Raw genomic sequence first — 13,575 nt, 5'->3', positions numbered from 1 at the left:
GATGCAAACATCGTAGTCTGCTTGATGTCCTAACCGATCCGGATGAGGTGTGGTGGTAGCAAAAATATGATCGCCTGGGCAGAAGATTCAAGATCAATCTTCCGACTACTGATGTTGCTCGGTTGATGCGTAACTCGCTCTCCCTCTCTTTCTCTTTTTCTCTCTCTTTCTCTCTCTCTCTATCTCGCTCTCGTTGACGACCACTTAGGTCATACCTGCCAGTCAGCTTAATGATACTACGTAGTTGTATTGTCCGGCGGCTCTGTGGAGGAGCGCCGGTCTTCATACGGCAGGATCGGGGCTCAAATCTCATCTGGGCCGTTCCGCCGTAATGAGAGCTGGCTATTCAACTACGCCGTTTCATTTAGTCCAGCAAGCCAGACATGGTAAGCATGAACTAAAAGACCGTTGGGTCAAAGAAGAAAAAGAAGAAGTTAGATGGAGAAGTCCTCGCTACGTGGGAACAGTCCAGATCAGTCCTTCGTACGGGGAGACGGTCTAGATGTAATTCGATCCCCGGTCCTACCGTTTGAGTTTTCCGGAACAGTACTTCATATTAACAGATTGAAAGGATGACCGAGCCAATAAAATAGGGGTTCGAATCCCATCCAGACCGCATCCCCGTACGTAGGCAAAATCAAATCACTGAAAGACCAGAAAGGGCAGGCTGAAACCCCTCGAGGTTGTATTGCAAAGGAAAAAGAAGAAGAAAAATCTCATGATCATCAACCAAAGAATATCTTCTCGCTCCTCACTGATCCTTTTCGCTCAGTGACAGAGCCACACGCATGCGGATTTATTTAGGAGAGTCCTTATCTCTATCTCTTCCATTTTTTTCTTGCAGTTCTCATATGGTAGGTCTCTCTATTGGCCGAGGAATCACATCTACTGTGTATCAGTCTGGCGATGTCTGAAGTTCCCATTCCAGCTTCCGGGAATCAGTTAGAACCTGTTAGAATTTGAAACCACCAGATCTATCTTGTACGAGAATTGTTCCTTAAATTTGTTCCCATGAGCTGCCATTTTTTCGTTGAAAGCTGTGATGTTACCGTCTTTCTTTATGCTGCCTCATTATAAGTCAACGATCGTCAAGTACATCAAGGGCTGGATGGATAAGGCTACAGACTATCATCGTTACATTCCACTGAAATGATGTTTAATAAGAGATGAAATGAGAATCGCTACATTACTGTAAACCTTACCTTAAGGCTGATTGCCGCTCAGTATAACAAAAAATTGAACCAATTGAAGCAAGTATAATGCTCTCCTGCCATCGATTGTTCAGTTACGGTGCGCATAAGATTGATTTTATTCTACTCTTCTTTTTACCATCTTACCACTACAGCACTCACACACAAAAAAAACCAAACCAGTGGAACTCAACGAGTGCATTTTCCATTTCCCATCTTAATGCGTTTTCGCGTTGTGTTTTCTCTACCTTCGCACGGTTCATTGATGCCAGTTCGGTTTCAGCTCGAACGCGTATCAACATCATTACTGGTTTTGCATAAAACCGACAGCGCGTGGGGCGAACTTAAAGAAACAAAACCCAAACATTCGTTGCGCGATCGAATAAAAGTCGAACCTTTTGAATAAATGGAGGAGAAGCGTGCAAAAAAAAAACGCTTGTGGATAATGCTAAGGTCAAGCTGTGGAACGAACTCTAACGAGTAGCCGTAGTCGTTTTTCATTACTTTCTTATGCATAGGTTCAGGAATCCGCTTCCTACCGGCTTAGCGGGCATCTCTTCACGGGTAAGTAGCATCGGAGAAATCTTCAAGAAAGCAGCCAAAACCCGAAAGGCCCACTCCACTGGACCGGCTGGAATGCGGGAAGAACCGATGCCCTAAGCACCCCGTCATCATTTGCATACGACAGCAGTTTTCCATTTCGCGCACTGCGTCCGGGTGGGCGAAGCAAAAACAGCCCCCCCCCCCGCCATTCCATACCGTGCCGGGAACGGCAACGGAAGCTGCCGAAAAAAAAACCTGTAGCATCAAGAGTTTGGAGAATGTCCCTCCAAAAGGCTGGCCAATGCTAGACGAGGTAGGCGAAACCCATCAAAACCTCAAGTAATGTTTGCCCCGCTTTATTGTGCTCGCTGGTGCTACTAAACAGTGCTGAAAAAAAACCCGCTAAAATACCTATCGCTAAATCTTCCGGCCCTCGCTATTCCTTCTGGGTGTTGCACACCTGCCGCGCAATCTCGTCGATCAGTTGCTGATTCTGTTTGAGCACTGCCCGCAGCTCCTGCAGTTCGCGCGAAACATCGTTCATCTTTTCCGTGCTCTGGTCGATCTTGGTGGCGATGGCGTCCAGAGTTTCGGCGGTCCTTGGTACAATACCCTCCGCACCTTCGGCACCGGGTGGAGCTCCCTCCGCCGGTTGACCTACGGCACCGTCCGTTCCGGGAGGTACAATCGTTGGATCACCAACTGCCGCCAACTGTTGTTCCTTTTCCTTCGCAATCTCGTACGCCGCCATCATGATGTTGCGCGGTAGACGCTTCTCTTCCGGGTTGAGCGGTTTCACGCTCAGAATCACACGGTAGGCACGTGGAGATACGAGGGCGGTGTAATGCAGCAAACTACGCAACCAGTTGGGTAGCCAACCGTTAAACAGTGCCGATTCGATGTACGAGATGAGCTTCGTTTGTCCCACGAGCTTGGACAGGGTGGCCGTCTTCTTGAGCGCCTGGATGTCGTCGACCGCAATGCCGACCAGCAAGTTCATCAGGATCACCGTCACAAACAGCAGAAACAGTACGAACGTTATCTGCGCACTCAGCTCCAGCATAAACGGTGGATCCTTCCCGTCTGGATCGTTTATCAGCAGCTCGAGATCCAGCTCGCCTACCATCATCACCAGCACGGTGATGAACCCCATGAACGGATTCTCGAACGAAGACGAGGACGGAAAGATGACGCAGAAGCTGATCGTGAACCCAACCAGCATGCAGGAGTACGCGATGAACAGCTTCGCAAACTCCACCTGCACCTTGGTGTACATCGCAACGTACGCACCGAAAACTGGTAGCTGCCCTATCATCACCATCAGATGTGTCCATCCGAGCAGCACCGCAAACGCACCGATATGATTCTGCCAGGTGTAGGTACGCTTTGTGTAGATGTACGAGATGACAAACACGCTCACGATGATAAACCACTCGGTAATGTTTTCCATCTGAGTCACGTACCGCCGTATCGAGGAGTAGCCCGTAATCCCGTACAGCTTACGACAGATCTCGACGAACGTGATCGCCACCAGCACCAACCACTGCATCTCCATCACGAACGGGTTCCGGCGCAACATATTACCCAGGATGGATTGCTTCTGGCAGAGTTCCTGCTCCTGGATCGTTTCCTCCATATCTTTGCTACCGTTATAGCAGTTGTGCGCCAGTGCGGTCAGCACGTACAACGTCAGGAACAGGATAAAGATGAAACAGAACAGAAGCCGAGCGATGTAGTACTTGCGGATCTTGCCCCACTTGATGTAGATGAAAGCCGAGCAGAGCGGGTGCTGTAGCATCTCCTTCTGCCCTTCGTCGACCAGCGTGTTCAGGTAGCTTATCTCCCGTGGGTAACAGTGCTGCAGAATCGTACGAAAGTCCAGCTCCAGCTCTACCTCCTTTTCCGAGGGGTTCTGCGAGTGAATCAGCGTCATCGCATCGTCAAACTTTTGCGTTATCATCGCGAGCGAGCCAGGTGTTTTGCGTGTGATCACGTTCAGTGCGGTCGTACCTTTCTTCGTTTTGGCCGTAACGTCCGCATCGTAGAACAGCAGTATCTCGACGCAGTGTGCCAAGCCGTCCAGGGCGGCCAAATGTAGCGGCGTAAAGCCAAACACATCCTTCTTGTTAACGTCCGCGCCCCAGCAGATGAGCGTCTCGATAATGTGAAACGCAGACTCGGACCGACCGATCGCCGTGTGTAGTGGTGTGCGCATGTCAAAGTCTTCCTCGTTCGGGTCGGCACTGCCCGCCCGCAGCAGCAGATCCACACACTCCAAGCTGGACGTACGTGACGCTAGATGTAGTGGTGTGAAGCCGCGATGATTCTTTAATCTCGCCTCTGCCCCTTGCTCGAGCAGCAGCGCCACACACGCCGCATTGCCTTCGTCCGCTGCCAGGTGCAGTGCGGTCGACTCTTTCTCCCGTATGCCGATGCGTATGTTCGGGTCGGCACCGGGAGCGGCCAGCAGCACACGCAAACAATCAACGTGTCCCAGGTCGGCAGCGAGATGGATCGCATTCATGCCGCTCGGTTTGATCGAGTTCACGTCCATACCTTCGGCGATGAACAGCCGCACACAGTCGAGTGCATTGGCCCGGACGGCACAGTGTAGAAGCGTTTCTTCCCCACCCGTTCGTCTCGTGCAAAGGTCCAACCGTGCCCCTTTGCTGAGCAGAAACAGAGCGGTGTGTGCTGCATTACCGAACGCAGCACACTGGAGCGGTGTGTACGCTTTTGGCTGCAGATTCACGTCAATACCCTTCGCGACGAGCACACTCGCACAGTTCAGGCAGCCACTGAACGCGCTCAGATGAAGCGCAGTGAAGCCGTTCGTGTCGTGGAACGCCAGCTCGGACCCATGCTCCATGAACGCGTCCAGCAAATCCCAACGCTTCGCGAACGCCGCCCACAGAAAGCAGATGTTCTTCTCGGTTTTGCTCGCTCCACCGAAGAAGTCGTTCACGTTCGACGCCACCATATTGCCCTGCTCGATACTGTCCAGCAGATGGACGCGGCCCGACGCAAGCCGCAGCTGCTCGATCAGCGCCGTGCGGATCGAGTCACTCGACAGCTCGATACCGAACTCGGGACTCGACTCCTCGTAGCTGTCGAAGATGATCGGCGCACTTTCGGCCGGTGGTGATGGGCCGATCTTCATGTACTCGAAGTCCTCCGTCACCATCGCTTCCTGATCGTTCATCCAGTGAACGCTCAGCTCGGGCGAGATGGAAAACCTGCGGGAGAATGCGGCCAGTACAGTGGCAGGTTGATTGAGCGGTCGATCCCGGTAAAGCACTCCCCTTTGGCTTACCTTGGCTTGATGGGAATCTGAGAGTTGCGGCGCTTCATCGACTTGGCCGTGAGGCGCCGCGTCGGTTTCGACGAGCCCTCCTTGTAGCCAAAGTTCTCCATCTTCTAAACGACTAACACACACACACACTGGATAAGCTGGAGCTCACTCAACACAACACAGAGATTCTACTCGTGCCTGACCGCATCCGATCGCTATCGGGCACGATCTGATCTGTCCGCACTGCACCCAGCGTGGTGAGCATGAGCGGTCGCCTTCCCATAGACTCGTTATCTACATTGCTTACAGATTGTGTGCGTGCCTGCTCGCGGTAAATTTATCCCACCGGCGATAACAACGTGCGATGCTGCCGAGATGCCAGGGGAGCATGAGCCATTAACGAGCGCCTCGTTACGACAATTGACGATGCAGGCTAATACAGATTTACGGTTCCCTTCTTTCGCGAGTGGACTTCGTCACAATGCGACATACGCATACGGTTGTGATTGTTGTTTTCCTCGTTTTTTTATTTGCTGCTCTAAAGAAACTAGACGTAATTGAGGGTTTTGGAAGAGGGAGCATACCATGGCCTTTTTGTATCTTGGGATGGAATTAGATTCACTTTGGCTTGACGTCGTCTCGCGCTTGCGGCTGTGTGTGTGTGGGTTTTTTTTTCTTGTAGAAGGTCATGAAATCGTTTGTGAGGAGCATGAATAACACCTTGAGCAAACAGTGGGTTTGTTTATCCAGTCAGCTGAGCTCAGAATTCAGACCAATTTTAACTCGTAGTGTAGTGTATGCAATTCCGAATGCATTCTTTGCCTATTTTTTGTATTGGAGTAAGTGTATTATTCCGAATGTTTAAAGTAGTGATTACTATCTTCAACTGCGGGGAACATAACACCTCAGACGGATATTGATCAAAAACAGTCGAATCAATTTTAAGACTTTACTCAGAGCATGTAATTAAATAAAAATATCCTTCTATAAAAATTCTAGAAAAAATCCAGCTCCTTCAATTCTTTTATCCAACACTTGTTTTTTATCTCTCATACATCCATTTTCAAAACTGATAAGAGATCCCATAATAAGCAATACGGCCAGGCCGTTCTTTATGAATAAAAAAAAAAAAGAGATCCCATAAAGGTCCAACAGTTATTTAAGCAATATTCATGTGCGAATTAAGAGAGTGTAGCAATACGGCCAGGCCGTTCTTTATGAATAAAAAAAAAAAAAAAAAAAGAGAGTGTAATTCAATTCCTAATTATGGGGGATTCCTGGTGGTAGAGGCGACTCCGGCACTTGCCTTCATACGGCAGGACCGGGGTTCAAATCCCATTCTGGCCGTTCTCTCCCATAATGAAAGACTGCCTATTCAACTTCGTAGTATCATTAAGTCTAGAAAGTCAGAAATGGCAGAAATGACCTAAGAGAGGTCGTTAGTCCGAGAAGAGAGAAAGAGAGAGAGATGACCGACGTGATCGAGCAGATAGTTAAGACAAGAAAAAAAGAAGAAGCCCCAGTTTTGTTCATCATCAAAGGCATTTAACTGGAGAAGCGTCCTCAGGGTCCGACAGGCAACACCCTAACGTAGATCTATGGTATTGTCAGTACTGACTTTTGATCTGAGATAGGTCGACAACTTCAGAGATAATCACAACTATCACTGGTATATCACGGCAGTATCATGAGAAGACTGTTATCAGAGTGCTCAGGGCTCAACGAGAAATTACTTCCAGCATATCTCATTTAGCGCCTTCCCCAATAGTGAGGGCTGACTTTCCAACTACGTGGTATCATTAAGTCTAGTAAGCCAGAAATGGCGGGTATGACCGAAGAGGTCGTTAGACCAAGAAGAGCGAGAGAGAGAGAGAGAGAGAGGAAGAGAGAAAGAGAGAGATTTTAAATTGAAAACTGAAGAATAAATATATAAACAAGACTTCAGAACTCGAATTCTGGTCAAAGGTGCGATGAAGGATTTAGAAAAACACTGTATTGCCTACTTTCTGGCGTATTTGATTCCAGGCTAATCCTTCCTGTGATCTATGCCATTATAGTGCATGCAATGCTAAATGCTTGATTTAATATAACTTAATGCCACATTGACATGAAAATAAGACATTAAAATCATTTTAAAAGGTTCATGTTTTTCTGTGAAATTTGTATTTAAATTTTTATCGATAATATAAAAAGTTTGCAAACGTTATGCTTCTTATGATCATTAGAGCGCACCTAGCACTACTGAACACGAATACAAATTATAGATACATTCGTACTCTCTACTCTACTTAACAATTTTTCCATTTTTTTACAACATAAACAGATAAGTTCTCCATTTTTTTATTCAACCAATATACTTTGCCAGCTACTGGGTCGCTTACCTCACGCGCGAAGCTCGCACCGTAGCATAATTTTGGCTATTTCGATAGAGTCAATATTGAGCTTGGTTTATTGCTTCCTAAGTCATCCCAGTCTCCAAACAACCTGCACCAACCTCACGTTTGAACTGCGTGTGTGTGTGTTTGTGTGCAGTGGAATGTAAGAAGAGGAAGAAAAAAAAAACGTGGGCTCGGTGACGAATTTTCAAGTGAGACCGAAAGCACACCAAACGTTAGGTTATATGTTGACTTTCGCACACAGCTAGGCGAACAGGCACAAAGATAAAACGGTTACAGACAGTGAACCGGTGCAGTAAAATCAGGTCCAACATATTGCGTGCCGGGGTAGGGGTTTGAAAAATGGGGCAGAAGACTGTCAAAACAGTTGCCGCAGCACGACTGGGATGGGGCAAATGTGCAATTATGGTGTTGATGACGTCGTTGAGTACATCTTACGAGTAGTTTATCTCTAGTTTTGTATTTTTGCATCAAATGCTAGTGTTTTCGCCTAACAGTATGCAACTTGCTCAACAAATTACTTAAATAAAACTTATTTGATGATGAAATTTAAATTTATAGCAAAATTTTAAAACGGAAACGTTTAAAACTGTTCGAGTGGGGAGTAAAAAACAGTCACTAGTGCATAGACTATAAACCAAAGCAGTTCTTATCGGGCAGGAAGTGTCACTGTTCAGCACGGCGCAGCATAGATAAATTAGTGAACGAGCGGTTAGCCAAACGAACAGAGAGCGACAGACTCTAGCCGTGGCGTTCGATACAACCACTGGAACGCTGCAACCACTGAAACCGCGAAATATTAGGTATAGCGAAGAACTTTGGTTGTTTTGTGCGTGAATATTTTGCAAACATTTGTTTTAATTTTTTTTCTACCTCATTCAATGTTATATGCATTTTATTGATTTTATTTCGGTTTTCATTTATGATTAACTGGACTTTGTTAATAAATTATCTAAATATTAACACCCCAAATAAATGCCTTAAAAATAATTTCTAAAAATCAGAAACTGAACGGCTCATAGCATACAATTTCTTGCTAGTCCCACCATTCACTGTACACCATAAGAACACAACTTCAGTCCAACACTCAGTTCCATCTTCTCATAGTTATAGTGAATTTTGATCAATCGCAACAAAAATAAACTAACTGGGGATTTTTTTAACTGAACTTTTTTTCATGACCCATAGTAAACAATATATAGCAAGTCCCACCAACTTTTTAGAATCGATATTTGAAACTAGTCAACGGGTCACGCACAATCCCACAGTCAGCGGTATCTAACGCTAATCATCTCCAGTTAACCTCAGTGCACCCAAACGAACAAATACCACCCCTCCCCCTCCCCCCCCTCTTTGCAGCAGTGAACACACCTCCACCCGAATCCTCTCGTAAAGCGTATCTTCCCAGTGGCAACGACGCACTCCCGGGGGAAGGAACCAGATTGTTCCGACTGAATGGCTTTGCCGGTAGGCCTGGTGGTCACACAGCCGCCATTTTGACGTGCCATCGGTTCCATTAAAAGCCACCGTTCCGAAATCCGATGTCACTTTCACTTCGCTGGTTTCGCTAAAGCTCGAACGCCCGATACGGAGGCGAGGCGGTCTAAGCACGCGTGTGGCCAGATTGTTCCGGGGCCGGAAGTTCCCGCGGGGATGGCCTTCTAAAAAGGGACCCATCGGTAGCAGCAGCAACAACAACAACAACACGCGGAACGGGAGGTGTTTTAATATTATAATGTCATTCAAACGGGCCGGCAAAAAGACTCTAATGGAGTGTCCTTGGCTAAAAGCTCGGCGATCGGAAGAGGAAAGGAACAAGGTGGAAGACAGCATGGGAGCTCGCCGGGGGACAACGTGCACCGATGTACACGAGTATACAGAAATAAACACACCACCATACACCCACACACACACACACAACGTCTCCGGTGACATTCCAGTTAAGCTTTCCAGCAACAACAACAAAAAATGGTACGGAAATCGTTCCGCAGCTCGTCCCGTGGCATTTTTTTATTTTTTACTTTCGGTATATTGTTGCCCTCAAATAAACCATCCGCCGTGGATTCCGTCCTTGGTTCGGGAAGGTGAGGGCGAATGTTGATTTATGAGCCGACGAGGTCCTGTCATCTCATACTCCGCCGGGATCGGCAAAGCAGTAGGGACGGAGCGAGCGAGAGAGAGAGAGAGTTCAAAAATGCGCTGACTTCCCCGGTAATCGCCGTCGTAAGCCCGCCGGGCTCAAAAAGGATAACACTTGCTCTGCTCCTACCCACCACCACCACCCACCCACTTCCCTTTCATGCCTCTTGAAAAACCGGATCCTACTCGCCCGAAGCCATGCTTTCACGGCTTTCACCCACAATCCGCGGGCTTTACTTTTGATTTTTGGCTCCATGTCAGTGACGGGCTTCACCTCCATTGTGCTTTCCAATTTTTGTGTGTGTGTGTGTGTGTGTTGCTCCCCGGATGGCGGGGACGATGTCATAAATAACTTTCGCTACCAATACATGTCGCACCGCTTCGTTCCGGCACCCCGAAGGCCTGTTAAGGATATATTTGGGGTTGACGGGTCGGTTATTCTTCGCAGGGTGGTTTGTTTTTTTTTCTTCTCTCACTATGCTTTCCTTCCAGCAACCGCTCCAGACCCAAGGCCTTTATGGCAGCACGACAATCGTGTGGCCTGTCAAAAATGTGCTTGGAACTTGTGCCGAGGTGCCCGTCACTACCAACGGCGGAAAAAAGGGTGTCAATACACATTCGCACGCCCAGACACCCGCCAACAAACGCACGCAGATACGTATAATTGAGTGGGAAAATCGGTGTCGCTTTTTAAGCTACGTTACAAAATGCGCTTCACTGCCGTTTGGGTAATGCGAACGGGGGGGAGGTTACCGTCACGTCAGACCGGGTAGAATCAATTGAGCTGAAGCGTTACCCCTGAGGGACGGAAGAAGATACACTTTGGGCCGGATATACTCCAGCCCCCTTAGCAATTCTTTTTCCGAGCTAGCAGATGAAAGAATACACCAAAAAAGAGCAGGCCCGATTCTTGTCGCTTGTGAAGCTGCTAACTAGAGAAAATGATTGTGCCATAACAAGCCCAGCGGCGGAAAGAACGCTATGGCACGCACCATCGTAACGCATCGATTGCATACCCTACAGGCGCTTCGTTCTATTCCCGCATAATATTCGGACAGGGGAACGAAAGGTTACGAAATCACTTATCACAGGCACGCACACACAAGCCACAAACCGGGTGGGATTCCTTTGCCGTGAGCGGTAGCTCTGTTCAGCTCAATGACCGCTTGAACATGTTTGTACTTCCGCGTCAATAAGCATGACTTAGATTTTAGCCACAGGTTTTGGGTTTTTTTTTATCCTGGGTGTATTGGTTTAACGTCCAGCATTAGGGTGTGTGTGTCAATGCGTGGTACATTAGCAAAAGGGAATCACAGTTTAAAATGGCTACCCATACAAGCAAGCACGCGATCACAAAACTAACAAACGGGAGAGAAATCGAGTACAGTAGCAGTAGGCTATGGAAGCAAACGAAACACACCCCGTCACAAAGGGCCTTTGGTGAAAATAAACCAAGTATTATTTTCGAAACTGAAAAAGAAAACAAAGAGTAGTATAAAAATGGCTTTAATTGATTTTTGGTTAAAAAATAACTCCGTGTTAAAGTTGAAACGTTGACCGAAAGCTTTTATTTATAAAACTACTCAACTGGAGATATTTGTAACGTCCAAACCTGGTGGAATATTTTTTACTTCGCAATCTGGACCTGCTAAAGAACTCCCATCTACTGATCAATTGCTAGCTCTAAGGGAACACTCTGGAGAAAAAATAATGAAACTTTACCAGCCTATGTTTGCGTTGAACCCTTTTTGAATGCGAATGGTAAGGTAACTGGCTAGATCTCTATCCATATTCCGACAGCAGGTCACCTGAGATCTGACATCATTTTGGTGACCTGCTATCTTCTGGCTCGACTTTCTTCCTGGTCCTAGACGAACTCTGATTTTTTGGAGCAGTGGCTTCTTTTTTTCTTCCCTTCAGAGCCGTGAGTATTCCTCTGCACATGCCCGCGTTCTATCCCGCTGCTGCATCGCTCGGTAAGCGCAGCTTTTTCAGCGTTCAGTCACTCGTCTGCATTCTGCGTCGAACCAGCCATATCCGGTGTTGCGTGGTGGTAGTAGAGCCTCACCTAAAGCGACCATTGAATGCCTGTTGGACATGACTCTTCCTTAGGTTGACTGTCTTGAGCTGAGCCTGCGTGTGGGCGCTTCTGCAAAAGCATCACTAAGCCAACCAAATAGTGATGTCCCATCAATATGTTCTCACGAAGATTGACTGTCTTCGGCGACTAATCAACACGTGGTCAATCTGGTTGGAAGTGGATCCAGCAGGGGACACCCACGTGGCTTTGTGAATGTCCCGACATGCAAACTTGGAATTGTAGGTCCTTTTCCCTCTTCATGCTTGTCTTGGGTAGGGGCATGAACGATGATGACGCTGAAGAATCTGCATCTCGGATTTGAGTTGTGGACTGACGGCAAAACGGCGAATTGGACCAAATACTCAAAGAAAAAAACTCACAACTAATTGCATAAGTTCCTTAGCCCCGTTGCAATTCTCCCCTCATTCGATGCAAGATTCCATTATATGATTGTAAATCATTCTCTTCAATGCTTAATTAAAACTCAATGGTTAGGCTTTAATAAGTAACCGAGATTAAGCGTCAAGTCACTTGGGAGAATCCTGCTATGGGTAGCAAAAACGCGGGCCATAGCAGACAGAGTAAAACCAGCGATACACTTCAGTATTGATCGCCATCTGCAAAACCAACCCCGGAATTGCGCACCGTTTTCACCGAAAACAACATCAGCAACAACAAAAAAACCGTAACCAGTTGCCAAACGGGAGATAATCATTATCTGCGGGTGGATGGCAGGCATCGCCGGGCGAAGGTGATAGTGCTGTTAGAGCGTGAAAATTATTTAACTTTATCTACCGTGTAATTATAGTGTGTGCGCTGAGCAATTCCGTCCGTGCGGGTTTCCGATTTTTCATTCCGGAATTGCAAAATGAAATAATAATAAAATACTAGTCGCATTGCCTACATTCAGGCGCATCCAGAGGTGTATTTAGGGTGGAGGGCGGATTTTTGTATCTATTTTGTTAGCTCGTTGTAGACAGATTAAGGGTTAGTGGTGGATAAAAGTGGAAGGTAATATAGAGAGTTACTCCCCTCGTCCTCCTCCCTTCCAGGCCCTTCCCTGTAATGTTACCGCGTTTTTGCATCACAAAAAACTAACATTCAAAATAACCAGACGTGCTTTGAAGTGCTAGAAATTGGATTTTTCAATCGTTGCGCCGTACTTCATTCACCGGTAAAATGGGCGAGCAGCAGAAAAGCAACGTTGTCTGCTACGAGTCGTTTTTTTCTGTACAGTCCCCCATTATGCACTCCACTGAAAGCAGTGCTTTGGTTGGTGCTGACCAAACGCAAAAAAGAACAACCTAGCACAACAAAGATAATTGTGAATACATATGCTCCGTAACGGATGTAATAGTAGGATGTTTCACTGGGGTGGATTTTGCAGCTCACTTCAACTTCCATTCTTCCCCCCCCCCCCCCCCCCCGCCGAAAGATTTTCCTTTGTGTGAGAGCCCTCTTTTGTACCGGCGTTTGAATGCGCTTCTCAACCTGGAACGAACCAGACCTCAACACCGACACTTGCAACGGCCAAACATTCGCACGGGGGGGGGGGGGGGGGGGAAAGGGGTCCCGGTGGCGGTGCCGTTATCCTTTTCCCAATTACTGGTGTAATTCGACAGCAAACAACATAAATTGACCAATGTGTGCGGCTAGCCCGGTCGGTTGCCCGAATCTAATATCACCTGGACGGCCGTGAAAACCCATCACCCGATCCAACCTGATACACCAGATTGCATAATTAATCATCGCCATTCAGACGCACGGCCGACAGCCGAACCGTATCGTACGGTGCGCTATCTCGCTCGGCAAACGCATGGAAATTAATTTCGATGAAGCTTCCGCCACCGTTTGCCGTGCCGTGCAAGGGAGGGGGGTTTTTTTTGTGCCGAACCCGCGGACCGAGCCTTTTGGATTCTGGTGTGACCACAAAGC

General features: G+C 47.4%; 1 protein-coding gene across 1 annotated transcript; it reads right to left on the bottom strand.

The window, feature by feature from the left end:
* Window positions 1-1,285: 1,285 nt before the first annotated feature.
* Window positions 1,286-5,309, bottom strand: LOC118517396 (transient receptor potential channel pyrexia-like). Its single transcript, XM_036063460.1, has 2 exons — window positions 5,047-5,309; window positions 1,286-4,969 (listed from the first exon to the last, which is right to left on the bottom strand). The coding sequence occupies exons 1-2, from the start codon at window positions 5,145-5,147 to the stop codon at window positions 2,170-2,172; spliced, it is 2,901 nt and encodes a 966-aa protein (XP_035919353.1). The 5' UTR covers window positions 5,148-5,309; the 3' UTR covers window positions 1,286-2,169.
* Window positions 5,310-13,575: the final 8,266 nt, after the last annotated feature.

This window comes from Anopheles stephensi, chromosome X (genome assembly GCF_013141755.1).
Source record: "Anopheles stephensi strain Indian chromosome X, UCI_ANSTEP_V1.0, whole genome shotgun sequence".
Taxonomy (NCBI): domain Eukaryota; kingdom Metazoa; phylum Arthropoda; class Insecta; order Diptera; family Culicidae; genus Anopheles; species Anopheles stephensi.
The sequence above is the reverse complement of the archived record's forward strand: the minus strand, read 5'-3'. Positions and strand labels throughout refer to the sequence as shown.

Bases quoted from the DNA above. Each gene is read 5' to 3' on its own strand.
- LOC118517396 (XM_036063460.1), bottom strand. From the start codon at position 5,147: ATGGAGAACTTTGGCTACAAGGAGGGCTCGTCGAAACCGACGCGGCGC. The intron at 4,970-5,046 runs GTAAGCCAAAGG...ATTCTCCCGCAG, and splicing joins CAGATTCCCATCAAGCCAAG to GTTTTCCATCTCGCCCGAGC.